Source organism: Carcharodon carcharias, chromosome 5 (genome assembly GCF_017639515.1).
Source record: "Carcharodon carcharias isolate sCarCar2 chromosome 5, sCarCar2.pri, whole genome shotgun sequence".
Taxonomy (NCBI): Eukaryota; Metazoa; Chordata; class Chondrichthyes; order Lamniformes; family Lamnidae; genus Carcharodon; species Carcharodon carcharias.
Genome location: NC_054471.1, coordinates 101,247,620 through 101,260,786, shown reverse-complemented (window position 1 = coordinate 101,260,786; position 13,167 = coordinate 101,247,620). Strand labels below are relative to the sequence as shown.

At 39.4% G+C, this 13,167-nt stretch overlaps 1 protein-coding gene across 1 annotated transcript in view; it reads right to left on the bottom strand.

Annotated features, from left to right (window-relative positions):
• The window catches only part of LOC121278286 (CUB and sushi domain-containing protein 1-like), an 844,854-nt gene that overhangs the window by 533,123 nt on the left and 298,564 nt on the right, over positions 1 to 13,167 (bottom strand). Inside the window, exon 14 of the mRNA XM_041188558.1 lies at positions 8,866 to 9,022. Within this exon, the coding sequence (XP_041044492.1) occupies positions 8,866 to 9,022 (157 nt within the window). The remainder of the gene's footprint in view (positions 1 to 8,865; positions 9,023 to 13,167) is intronic.

The following is a 13,167-nucleotide window of genomic DNA, read 5'->3' as shown; positions in this document are numbered from 1 at the left end:
AGCTTCAAAGTTTAATTTTCATAGCAACAATAAGATAAAGGGGCACTGAAAGAAGAATGACCCAGATGACCAAGTTGTTTCCATGGATTTGTGTTCATTTAACACTGAATTCATGCAGTGGTGAATACCATGGATATCCGAATAAATTACCATTGGCAAGGGCAGTATAGAAACTGAAGCTCAGTTCAGTATCATTTTGGCATGATTTGGACTAAATCTGGCCCACCATGTCAGAATGAAAGAAACCTCTTCTGCCTGGGTTGGAAATATAATGCATGCAGGGAACTGAACCATAGTCAGCCAGGTGTCCAAAGTTGAAACATCAAGGCAATGACAAACTGTGGCTATGTACCGTAGATTAAATTAACTCTGACCGAGCTAAAGGTTACAGGGGCTAACTTCATGCTGCTTGCTAATTTACATGATTTCAACCTCCAGCTACCGCTAACCACTTTGTTGACTGGCTGAATACATCAGCTGTGACCCATAATTATGAGTGACTAGCACCAGTTAAAACCAGCCCACACTGCTTAAAGAGGAGGAGCATTGTTACTGGGAGCAGGTTCTGGCAAGCATCCGGAAAGTGAGTCTGACCTGGAAAGTTGCACCGGAGAGGGGGGGTGGAGGTTGTTGGTGGGAAGAAAAGGTGACAAGGTGCCCTGCATCCAAGTGGCAGGAGCCCCTCCAGACACACAGTGAAAAGGCCAGAAGCAGATAACCACAGACATCAATGTGAGGAGTCAAGCCCAAGGAATTGGATGCAGTGCTACATCAAGTTCAATGAACTTACATGAATGGTCAAGATCAGTGAATGCATCTTCAAATGCCACATCCCACTAACTGCACCTCAAATGCTGGTCAAATCACCACACCGCCATCTCTCACCTATCAATCAGGGTTCATGCCAAACATTCATCTGCTTCGCCTCACCCTTGCACACTTAGCACTGCCGCAGGCCTCACCCGCACATCTCACAGCTTGCACACACTGTTAGGTAATCAACTATGATAGCCACATCACCCAAACACATTGCACCACACCCACTAATGCACTTACTTCTTTCCTGCAGAACAAGGTGGCACCCAACCCAAGGCGGCTGTGGAAAACTAGAAAGGGACAGGCACAGCATGTGAGACTGTGGTCACCAACAAATCGGAAACAAAGGTGGTGATACCCAATTCTCCTCCTCACTGCCCCCTCATCCTACACTCTATTCTGACTTTCAAGTTGCAGATGATGCAAGTGCAAACTTCATACTTCCTCCTCCTTGCAATCTTAATCTTGTGCCTTTTTCCTTCAGATACCCAAGAAATGCTGCCAGACCAAGGGAATATGTGGCAAAGTGGTATTGTCACTGGATTAGTATTCCAGAGACCCAGTATAATGCTCTGGGGACCTGGGTTCAAATCCCATGGCAAATGGTGAAATTTGAATTAAATAAAAACCTCTAACCACAAAACCACTGCCAATTGTTGTACAAACCCATCTGGTTCACTGATGTCCTTTAGGGAAGGAAATCTGCTGTCCTTAAGAAATAGGTGTAGGCCATTTGGCCCCTCAAGCCTGCCCTGCTGTTCAATAAGGTCATGGCTGAACTGCCCCAGGCCTCAACTCCTCTTTTGTGCCAGCTCCTCATAGCCCACAACTCCCTGATATTTCAAAAATCTATCTCCCTCCTCTTTAAATACTTTCAGTGATCTAGCCTTTTCAGCCTTTCACTACCCTCTGAGAGAAGAAATTCCTTTGCATATCAGTTTTAAATGAGTCTCCCCTTATTCTGTAACTATGTCCCCTAGTTTGAGGTTTCCCCACTCTTCTCAACATCTGCTCTGTCAAGCCCCCTCCGAATCCTTCTATGTTCACCCCTCATTCTTCTAAACTCGAATGAATAAAGGCCTAACCTGTTTAGCCATTCTTGATAAATTAACCCCTTCATCACAGGAATCAGCCTATTGAATCTCTTTTGAACTGCCTCCAATGCCAGTGAAATATTCTTTCTTAAATACAAGGTCCAAAACTGTACACAGTACTCCAGGTCTGGCCTCACCAACACCCTCTACAGATGTAACAAGACTTCCTAATTTTAAACTCCAACCCCCTAATACAGGCCAAAATTCCATTTATCTTCTTAATTACTTGGTCCTTTTTGACCAGGATGAATTTTTGCTGAGCGTTATGAAATATCTGTTTAAATGTCTGCCACTACTCAACCATTGACCTTCCCCAACCTGCTTTAGAAACTCTTTCTTCATACCACTAATTGCCCTTATTTAAGCTGAGGACAGTGGTTTGAGACCCAAGCTGTTCGTCCTCAAACTGAATTTGAAATTCTACCATGTTGTGATTGCTACCACCTAGAGGATCCTTAGCTATGATATCTCTAATTAATCCCACCTCATCACACATTACTAGATCTAAAATAGCCTGTTCCCAGGTAGGTTCTGCAAAGTATTGTTCTAAAAAATAATCCTTGATGCACACTACAAATTTGTCTTCCATATTATCCTTGCCAATCTGATTTGTCCAGTCAATATGCAGATTAAAATCACCCATGACAATCATAACACCCTTCTTACATGCCTCTATTATTTCCCGATTTATGCTTTGTCCTACAATGAGGCTACTCTTCAGGGGCTGAGAGACAAGTCCTGTGTCTTCTTCCCCTTGCTATTCCTTATTTTTACCCAAGCTGATTTTACATCACGATCTATGCCACCTATACCACTACTCACCACTGCACTGACACCTTCCTATATTAACAAATCTACCCCACCTCCTTCTCTTTTGTGCCTATTTTTCTGTAATATCAAACACCCTTTAATATTGAGTTCCCAGTCTTGGTCAGCCTGCAACCATGTCTTTGTAACAGCTATCAAATCATTTTCATTTATTTCTATCTGTGCTGTCAACTCATCTATCTTGCTACAAATGCTGCGTGTATTCAGATAAAGAGCCTTAAGCTTTGACTTTTTACCATTATTACTCATTATGATTCTAGTTTCTGCTGCACTCTTGTGCTTATATTTTCTGCTCCTTCTTGTCACACTTTGGTTATCATTCGCTTCTTCATTATCCTGCACCTCTGCTTGCTCATTTCATTTTGATTTTTTAAACTTTCGTTCAATTGAACCCTCCCCTTCCACTAATTAGTTTACATTCCTATCTATAACCCTAGTTATATGATTCACAGGACACTGGTTCAATCGTGGTTCAAATGAAGCCTGTCCAAACGGAATAGCTCTCTCCTTCCTGGTGTCAGTGCCCCATGAATTGGAAGCCATTTCACCCTTACCAATCTTTGACCAACACATTTACCTCTCTAATCTTATTTACCTTATGTAAATTTGCACTTGGCTCAGGTAGTAATCCAGAGATTATTACCTTTGAGGTTCTGCTTTTTAATTTAGCCCTGAGCTGCTCGTAGTCCCTCAGCAGAACCTCTTTCCTAGTTCTACCTATTTTGTAGGTACCTACGTGGACTAAGTCAACTGGATCCTTCCTCTCCCACTCTAAGTTCCTCTCCAGTACTGAAGAGATGTCCTTTACCTTGGCACCGGGTAGGCAACAGAGCCTTTGGGACTCACTGTCTTTGCTGCAGAGAACAGTATCTATTCACCTAACTATGCTATCTCCTATTACTACAACATTTCTCTTTTCTCACCCCACTTGAATGGCACTCTGTACCACGGTGGTGTGGTCAGTTCACACTCATCCTCCCTGCAGTCTGTGTCCTCATCCACACTGGGAGCAAGAACCTCATACATATTGGACAAGGGCACTGGCTGAGGCTCCTCCAAAGCTAAATTCTGGATCCCTATACTTGCCTCACTTGTAATCACACCCTCCTGTCCCTGACCACAGTCCAAATTTGATGTAATTAATCTAAGGGGTGTGACTATCTTCTGAATCAGTGTCCAGGTAACTCTCCCCCTCCCTGATGTGTTGCAGTGTCTGCAGCTCGGACTCCAGCTCATCAACTCTGAGTCAAAGTTCCTCCAGCAGGCAACACTTGCTGCAGGTGTGGTCACCGTGGATCGTACCAGCATCCAATACTACAGCTGCAACACATCACTTGCCCAGCCATCTCTATTCTATTTAATTAAATTGGATGTTAAATATTTTAAAAGTGAATTGTTAGAGCCAGAGGGCATAATCTCAGAATAAGGGGTCACCCATTTAAAACAGATGAGGAGGAATTTCTTCTCTCAGAGGGTAGTTAACCTGTAGGATTATTTACCGTAGAGGGTTGTGGAGGCTGGGTCAGTAAGTATATTCAAGGCTATTCAATAGACAGGTTTTTAATCAGTAAGGGAATCAAGGGTTATGGGGAAAAGGCAGGAAAGTAGAGTTGAGGATTATCAGATCAGCCAATGATCTCATTGAATGGTGGTGCAGACTCAATGGGACGAATGGCTTACTTCTGCTTCTATGTCTTATGGTCTTATGACACGGAGGAACAGAGCCTCAATCAGAAATTGGACGCTTTGTTAAAGCAAAACCAACAACAGGCTTTCAAGCTGAACAAGGAGAAAAATAAGCTCAAAGAATGAAAAGTGGAATGTTTGATTCAATCACTCTGGAGTTGAACAAAATAAAAGGTCTTCCTAAAGCGAAGTGGTTCTTGAGATTCTTTCCCCCGTGAACAAGAAAGATATACAGAGAATTCCAAGAATGACTACCGTTTCTCTTCAGTTTTCTCCAAAGGTATAGTGCGTAACACCTCCTCTTTTAATATTACTTTGTGTGGTACTGTCATCATGACAAATCTTTAAGAAAGGTCAGAAGATTATTTCTTAACCATCAGTATGAAAACACTTCAACATCAATAAGTATGTACTTAAGACTGGGACCAGGTCTGATGGAAGAAGGACAGTGTGTGCCTTATGCATCAAGATTTCTTACAGAATAAAAGAAAGCTGATCTTCAAATTAGAAAATAGAACTCATAGCCATAGAAACAATAAGTCTTTGCACAAAAACGTGTCAAAGAAGCCATTTATAAAGATACTGTTTAATTAATGAACTGAAAAGGCTCCAAAAGGATGATGCCACGTTTTCAAAAATATGAATTTTGTATTACCTGCAAAAAGCGTATGAGGCATTTGTTGCTGATGCAATGACCAGAAGGTTTTTACATCATGCAACTAGAAAAGTTGATAAGAATGTCATGTTAACTGATGTAGATCTAGAAGCAATAAAAAAAAAGTATAAAATCCGTTGATTTACTGCAATGTTTACACATAACTAGGAACAGAATGACCAACGCTCAGCAAGCTACTGGAGTAAATGAAGAAATTATTGAGAATGACAAGAAATGCAAATTACTTGAAACAAGAAATCTGAACATATTTCAACGAGAGAAAAACATTTGACAAAGAAAATGGGCTTATATCTAAGGGAGAATGAATAGTTACACCAATAATAAGAACAGCTTGTATTATTATAATGCCTTTAATATTGTAAAACGCCCAATGCACTTCACAGCAGTGTTACCAAAAAAAATTCAAAACTTAGCCACATAAGGAGATAAGGATTTAAGGCAGATAAATAAAGCATTGGTCAAGAAGATAGGCTTTAAGGAGCATCTTAAAGGAGGTGTTATGATGTGGCAGATGATGTGTGCCAGGCGCACCAAATCCATGAGAGTAACTTGGTCACGTTATCACAATAGTTTTGCAATTTGTATTTATTATGAGATGTGTGCACTGAATTCAGAAGTAATAGTGTCCACCAAGATCTTTAGAGATTTTAAATAAATAAAATTAAAATATTTATTAACAAAATAAAAGATGTCAAGCACATACATAAGACTACAATTGCAGCCATAATAACTCCTAAAATTCCTAATTAACCTGATTCCCAGTTACACTCCCTTTGAGGCACCATTCCAAAAAAGATTTTAGATTTAAAACAACCTCAGCAAGTTAACACAATACCCTGGGCAATGGAATTCCAAATGGCTTTTCTCCAACTTCTGTTTCATTGCATAGCAGACTCATGCGCAAATCCTTGAGGCTTCATTAAGGCTATTTCACACACTGCTGTTAGATCTTACATGGCCTTCTGAAACATAACCTTTCATTCTCCTTTTTGTAATATGTAAATTCTATTGTTCCATATGTTTTTGAAACATTATCTTCCTCATAATATAAAAACTTTCACATTGCCACTATGTATTGTCAGTAGCCTTTAGAAAAAATAAGCACATTCCTTAGCCTTGCTTATCTGGCTAGTTAAAAACAGACTAAGATCCCTTTGAAATCCAAATATCCCTGCATTTATCTAAAAATTTCCTTCACATCTTACAAGCTAAACTAGCATCCATGCTTACTCATTAGCATGTCAAGCACCTAGCTGCTTTTGATGATTTAAAGCTTTCGGTCTGCTTGACTACAGAATGTAATTAAATGACACAGACAGACCCAACTACACTTACCCCCATAAGTCTACTTCACACTAAACCAGAAAAATATTATGAAAAAAATGTTAGTTTTATAATAGAGGAAAGAGAGGCATAGAATTGGAAAGATTTAAAGGGAGAATTCTGAACTGAAGGTCTTAGCAGTTGAAGTTGTAGGATGTTGGAGGAAATAAAATTGGAGATGTTCAAGAGACTTGGAGGAGGAGGGGTATCTGAGAGGGTTGGAAGAGATTACAGATAAGGAGGAGTCAGGCAGAAGAGGGATTTGAAAACAAGGAGATAAGAATTATCCAATTGAGGCAGTGCTTAACCAGGAACCAATGTAGGTCAATGAGCATGGGGGTGAACAGGTTTTGATGCAAGTTACATGGGCAGCAGAGGTTTGAATGACTTCAAATTTACGAAGGGTAAGACATCAGGGTCCAGTCAGGAGTCTGGTAATAAAAGCATCGTGAGAGTTTCAATAGCAGATAAGCTGAGGCAGGGATCGTTCAGTGGTGTTGAACAATGTTACAGAGGTGGAAATTGGCAGTCGTGGCGATGCATAAGAGAAGAAATAAACTTCTAGGCTACATTGGAATCCAGGGTTGCATATGGGGAACAAGGGACGTGATTTACCAACTTCTGATGAGCAAGAACATTTTATCGTGCGTACTTCTGAGTGATATGAGTCAACAGCCTCAAACCAAACAGCAAAATGAACTGTTTATTAATCACCAAATATTAGGAAGGCTCCAGGAGCATGTGATCAATATGAAATAGATGGAAAAAACTTTCACATGTCTGTCGATTATGCTGACAGACTATGAGATTAGAAAAAGAAAAGTCAATGCTCAGATTAAAGCTCATTTCACACACAAATTAGGATCTATCAGAAAATAGACCACCAATTAACTTGAGAAGACTACAACAATTTGTGTGACATTAGGAGTCCACACGTCATCAGCTCACGGAGGTACCCATAGTCAAATGGTAAGAAAGACAACACTGTTAAAATTGCAAATGCACTCCTAGAAAAGGTACAAGTCCAAGGCACACCATTAAGTCACATTTCCGGACTTCGGTAATGCACCAAACCCACCCAAAGAATACTTGTCAGAAAAACTCAGATTCCTACCAACAACAAGGCCATTTTTGAAAATCAGGTTTGTTAGGTGATGCAAAAAAGAAACTCCACAAAAGAAATGAGAATCCATTTACACATGAAAGCAGGGTTGATTTTAACTTTCAATGATGGCAGAAAACAAATGGCAGTGGATCAGGTGCCCACTACATACCTGCCCAATCTTCCTCTCCATTGAAATCAAAAGGAAAGAAAATCAGTTGTGTGCAGAACAGGCCAACAATCCATTACCATCCATTTCCCAAACCCACCACAAATTAAAATTGTCCCAGTGGTGACACAAGTCAGGTTATCCAGCAATAGAGCATAACAGAAGAAAAGACAGAGGTCAGTGAGCAACAAATTATTGAGCCAGCAACAAAATAGTCAGCCAGCACAGCAACTGGGGCTAACTTTGCAAATAACGGGCCTGCTACCCAAACACTACAATGATGATTAGTAGTACAAAAACTATCCATCAATGATTTTACTTATCAGTGATTTTATGGGAACAGTTAATCTGGAACTGTTGAACTGTTCTGTTGCCTGTATCTTAACTTGTGCCAAGTCCTGTTCACCTATCAATTGTGTGTCTACTGACCCACATAGGCTCAATTTTAAAATTCTCACCTGTGTGTTCAAATTGATCCGTGGCCTCACCCCGTCCCATCTCTGTAATCCCCTCCAGTCCTACAATCTTTTGAGATATCTGTGCTCCTCCAATTCTGGCCCCTTGCTGCACATTTCCACTTTTATCATACCACCATTAGCGTGCATGCTTCTTCCTATGCATCTTTACCTTTCCACCCGTCTCTCTCTCTCTCTCTCTCCCTCTCTTCCTTTTAAGTAGTCCTTAACACCTACCTCTTTGACCAAGCTTTTGCTCATCTGTCTTAATAACTGTTTATGTGCCTCAATCTCAAATCTTAACTGTTAAAACTCTTTCGAGGATGTTTTACTACATTCTAAGTGCAATATAAATGCAAGCTGGTGATGTTGTATACAACAATGTGGTTTTGAAAAGACTATCACAGAAATATACCAAACACCTATTTATATTTTGCAAGAACAAGAAATACCACTTTAATACTTAACAAGTATATGAGGGCAGTTTGGGGTTGTTGGGAGGGGCAATGGTTGTCGGTTGATGGATACTGGAGGAAAGATTTCCTTTGTACATTGGCTGTAGAAAATTCAGAAATACTTATACAATTTTGTTACATCTAGCCTTCGGATTAAAGCATTCACGAATAGTGTGCAACACAACATATTTATCAAGTACTGAATATTCAGCACCAACCTACTCAAGTGAAAATCTTGCTTTATATAGTGCATTCACTTACTTGTATATGTAAGCTCAAATCCATGATCAGTCCCAGTTGCATTGGTATTAAACTCTAGCCACATGTGGTTTGATGTGCTATTTAAGACAACTCCCAGCAATTCAGATTCGGTAAAAGCCCCAAGGCACCGAAAGGTGTTGTCTCGTCCATCATACACCTAGAATGAGAGAACACAGAGGTTTTTGAAAGCATATTACTAACCTTGTAATAACTTTAAACATATCAATCTTTGGTCTAATCTTTAGTTAATGCTGGTCAAACTCGTTACGATGATCGGAATTATGACTGAGTGATATCAACCCATAATTTCACCAGCCACCCAAACATATACTGAACTGTTTAAAAAGGACCTTTTAAAGACAAGAAAAGACACTGACCAAAGATGGCTACCACAAGTCACCTGATGTCTGGTATTGTAAATTTAACAGTTTTCTGGAAAGCATCTATATGGATTGCACTGCAGACATGTCCTGACATGTTGCTCATGGAATTTCACATCTGAGGGTATCAAGGTCCGCTTCAAAAAGGAAATATTGAAAGGAATGGGACATAGCACTGGCATCTTTAAAAGACTACCTCTCCAGCAGAAACTAAAGGTCGACTAAGACAATAGCGACCTGGAAAGGGGGTCATCAAACTGGATAATGATTCCTTAGAAGCTAATGAATGGAACACTATAAGGCATGGATCAAAAGCCAGATTCAGACATCAGATAAATAAACCTGTTCTGAGGAAAGAGTCATGTGACTTGTAACCATTTTGAAATCTCTTTAATAGAGCTACTAAACTCAGAAGCAAGAGTAGTCTGGAGAAACTGCCAATGAAACAGTAAAGGAGTTCCCTTCTCTCTTACTCATTAAATTAAAGCCCTATCTCTTACTGTTTAAAATTCTAGCATAGAGATAATGAATTTCCATTGAAAGGAACCTCAGGAGAAAAACTCAGTGATTTCTGGAAAAGACACATTACGGATGAAAAAGGAAATTGTCTCTGGCAATTGCAATTACATGGACTTTAAGTCAACTCTTGGAATATAAAGGAATCTGGAAAATTCTCTGCCATAGCAAAGAACTCATAACCCCTCCATGGACTCTCTTCTTACCTTTCAGTATTGAACTTATAACTTGGCTAAGAAAGTAACTACCTCCAGGATAATTTGTAAAACTTTATGTGCCTGTGTATATGTGAATGTGGCCCACAAAAGTTCGAGAAGTGTGGGTTTACCTTTTTTAAAAAATATTTTGCTATCTTTACCTGGCTGTGTTTTTAACTCAATAAAAACTAACCCCTTTTGTTTAAAAGCCTCAAGAAAGCTTGCCAGACCCATTTCTTTGCTATTAGTACATAAATGGTTAAACACAGATATTGAGAAAATTCCTTCATTTTCTTAAATTCCCAAACAAACCTGCTACGGTCAAACCTGGAGTGGTAAATTAGAGGTGTCAATTTTTGCACTCCCTCACATGGTTGTAACAAACTGCAAATCTTCATTACATGTGAAGAAGGTGCAAACATGAAATTAACTGGGGATAACTTTAACTTTTGGCCATAGTGTAAAATGAAGTAGGATCAGCTAGCCATTAGACATCTGCCCGATACCCCTTTCTCTTCAAGAAGTGAGAAACACTTTTCAGCACAAAGGAAGCTGGATTTAGGAGTGTTAATGAGCTTTTATTTTCCACAATGACCTCTGATGTGGCACCTTATCAAATGCCTTCTGGAAATCTAAGTAAGTACATCCACTGGTTCCCCTTGATCAACAGCACATGTGGCTCCTTCAAAGAAGTTCAATGAATTGATTAAACATGATTTCCCTTTCACAAAACCATGTTGGCTCTGACTGATTGCCTTGAACTTTTCTAAGTGCCCTGCTATAACATCTCTTATAATAGCTTCTAACATTTTTCCTATATAGATGTTAAGCAGATGTTAAATTTCCTGCTTTCTGTCTCCCTCCCTTTTTCAATAAAGGAGTTACGTTTGCTATTTTCCTACTTAATGGAACCCTCCCTGAATCTAGGGAAAGTTGGAAAGTTAAAACCAACACATCAACTATCTCACTTGCCACTAGCCACTTCTTTTAAGACCCTGGAATGAAGTCCATCCAGACCCAAGGATTTGATGGCCTGCATCTTGAGCAATTTGCTCCACACCACTTCCCTGGTGATTGTAATTTTCCTGAGTTCCTCCCTCCCATCCTTCCATTTCCTGATTTACAGCTATTTCTGAGATGTTACTTAGATCCTCCATAGTGAAGACCAATGCAAAATACCTGTTCAATTCACCTCCCATCTTACTTTCAATTATTATTTCCCAGACTTACTTTCTATAGAACCAACACTCACTTTGTTAACATTTTTCTTATTTAATATCTATAGAAACTCTCATTATCCATCTTTATATTTCTAACCAGCTTTCTCTCATACTCTAATTTTTCGCTCCTTATTAATCTTTTTGTTATTCTTTGCTGTTTTTTTGTATTCTGTCCAATCTTCTGACCTGCCACCCATCTTTGTGCAATTATATGCTTTTTCTTTAAGTTTTAAATTGTCTTTAACTTTTTTAATTTAGTTAATCACAGATGGTGGGCCCTCCCTGTTAAATTTTTCTTTCTCTTTGGAATTGTATCTATTCTATATTCTGAAATATCCCTTTAAATGTCTGCCACTGACCTATCCCTTAATCTTATTTTCCAGTTCATTTTAGCTAACCCTCATAATTGGCCTTATTTAAATTTAAAACACTTGTCTTGGATGCACTCATTTCTCTCTCAAAATGAATGTAAGGTTCAATCATATTAGGATCACTGGTACCTAGGGGTGCCTTCACCATGAGGTTATCAATTGATCCTATCTCGTTACACAACACCAGGTCTGGTAAAGCCTGCTCTCTGGTTAGCTCCAGAATGTGGTGCTCTAAGAAACGACCCCGAGAACATTCTATGAACTCATCATCTATGTTACCTTTGCCCATCTGATTTTTCCTGTCTAGATGTAGATTAAAATCACCCTACCTTTCTGACAATCTTCCATTATTTCTTCCTTTGTACTCTGTCCTACCATGTGATTACAAGGGGGCCTGGACATCACTCCCACAAATGCCTTCTTGCCTTTTATCATTTCTCATCTCAACCCAAACTGCTTCTACATCCTGGTTTCCTGAACTTAGGTCATCTCTCTCTAATATGCTAATACCATCATTAATTAACAAAGCTACCCTTCACCTTTTCCTGACTTCCTGCCCTTCCCACTAGCGGGAGGGGCTGTAAAATTCCACCCCATCTCTCTGCAATGGCTATTAGATCATAGTTATTTATTTATATTTGTGCTCTCAGTTCATCTGTTTTGTTTCTAATGCTACATTCATTCAGATACACAGTCTTTAGTTTTGTCCTTTTATTCTTTTTATAACTTGTAGCATTATCTACTGATTTACTCTTAGATTTGTACTCTCTGTCTCTTCCTGTCTGTTTACCATTTCCCATATTGGTAACTTTTCTCTCTTGCTTTGTCTCTACTCTTTGATTCACCACATCTTCCCAAATTTGATCCCTTGCCCCCACTATTTAGTTTAAAACCTGTTCTACTTCCTTAGTTATGCGACTTGCTGGAACGCCAGCCCCAGTACGGTTCAGGTGTAGACCATCCCAACTTTACACTCTCACTTTCCCCAGTGCCCCACAAACCTGAACCCACTTCTCCCACACCAGTTTTTGAGCCATACAGTCATTTCTCTAATCTTTTTTGCCCTATGCCAATTTGCACGTGGATCAGGTAATAATCCAAAGATTATCTTTGAGATTCTGCTTAATTTGGTGCCTAGCTCTTCATACTGACTATGCAGAACCTCCTTCCTCGTCCTGCTTTAAGCCAGTAAACCAAGAAATTAAACAACTGATACATTACCTGTAATTAAAGTTAAATGAACACATTTAAAAATGTAAATATCTCTAGCTTTCTGCCATAAGCTCTGTGTATTGTCCTAGGTGTGGCAAAGCCTCATTTGCCTCACTTGGCAAGCTACCTCTGGTAATCAACAGTTGAACAGCAAAGAACAGAACAAAAATCTTTGAGCTCTGCAGTGAATCTGATATGACCAGCCCAATTTGCAGAGGAACAAGAGGAAGAAAATGTGTAACTATAGCAAATCTATTGACAAATCTGGCAAAGGAATGAAAAGAAAATGCAACAGATCAATTCCCATTAAGCGAACATAACAGGAATTTGATCAACACCTCTCCGTGTTAAATTACGAGTGAGAGATTTATCACATTGAAATTGTCTACACCTCAATTCAGATGTC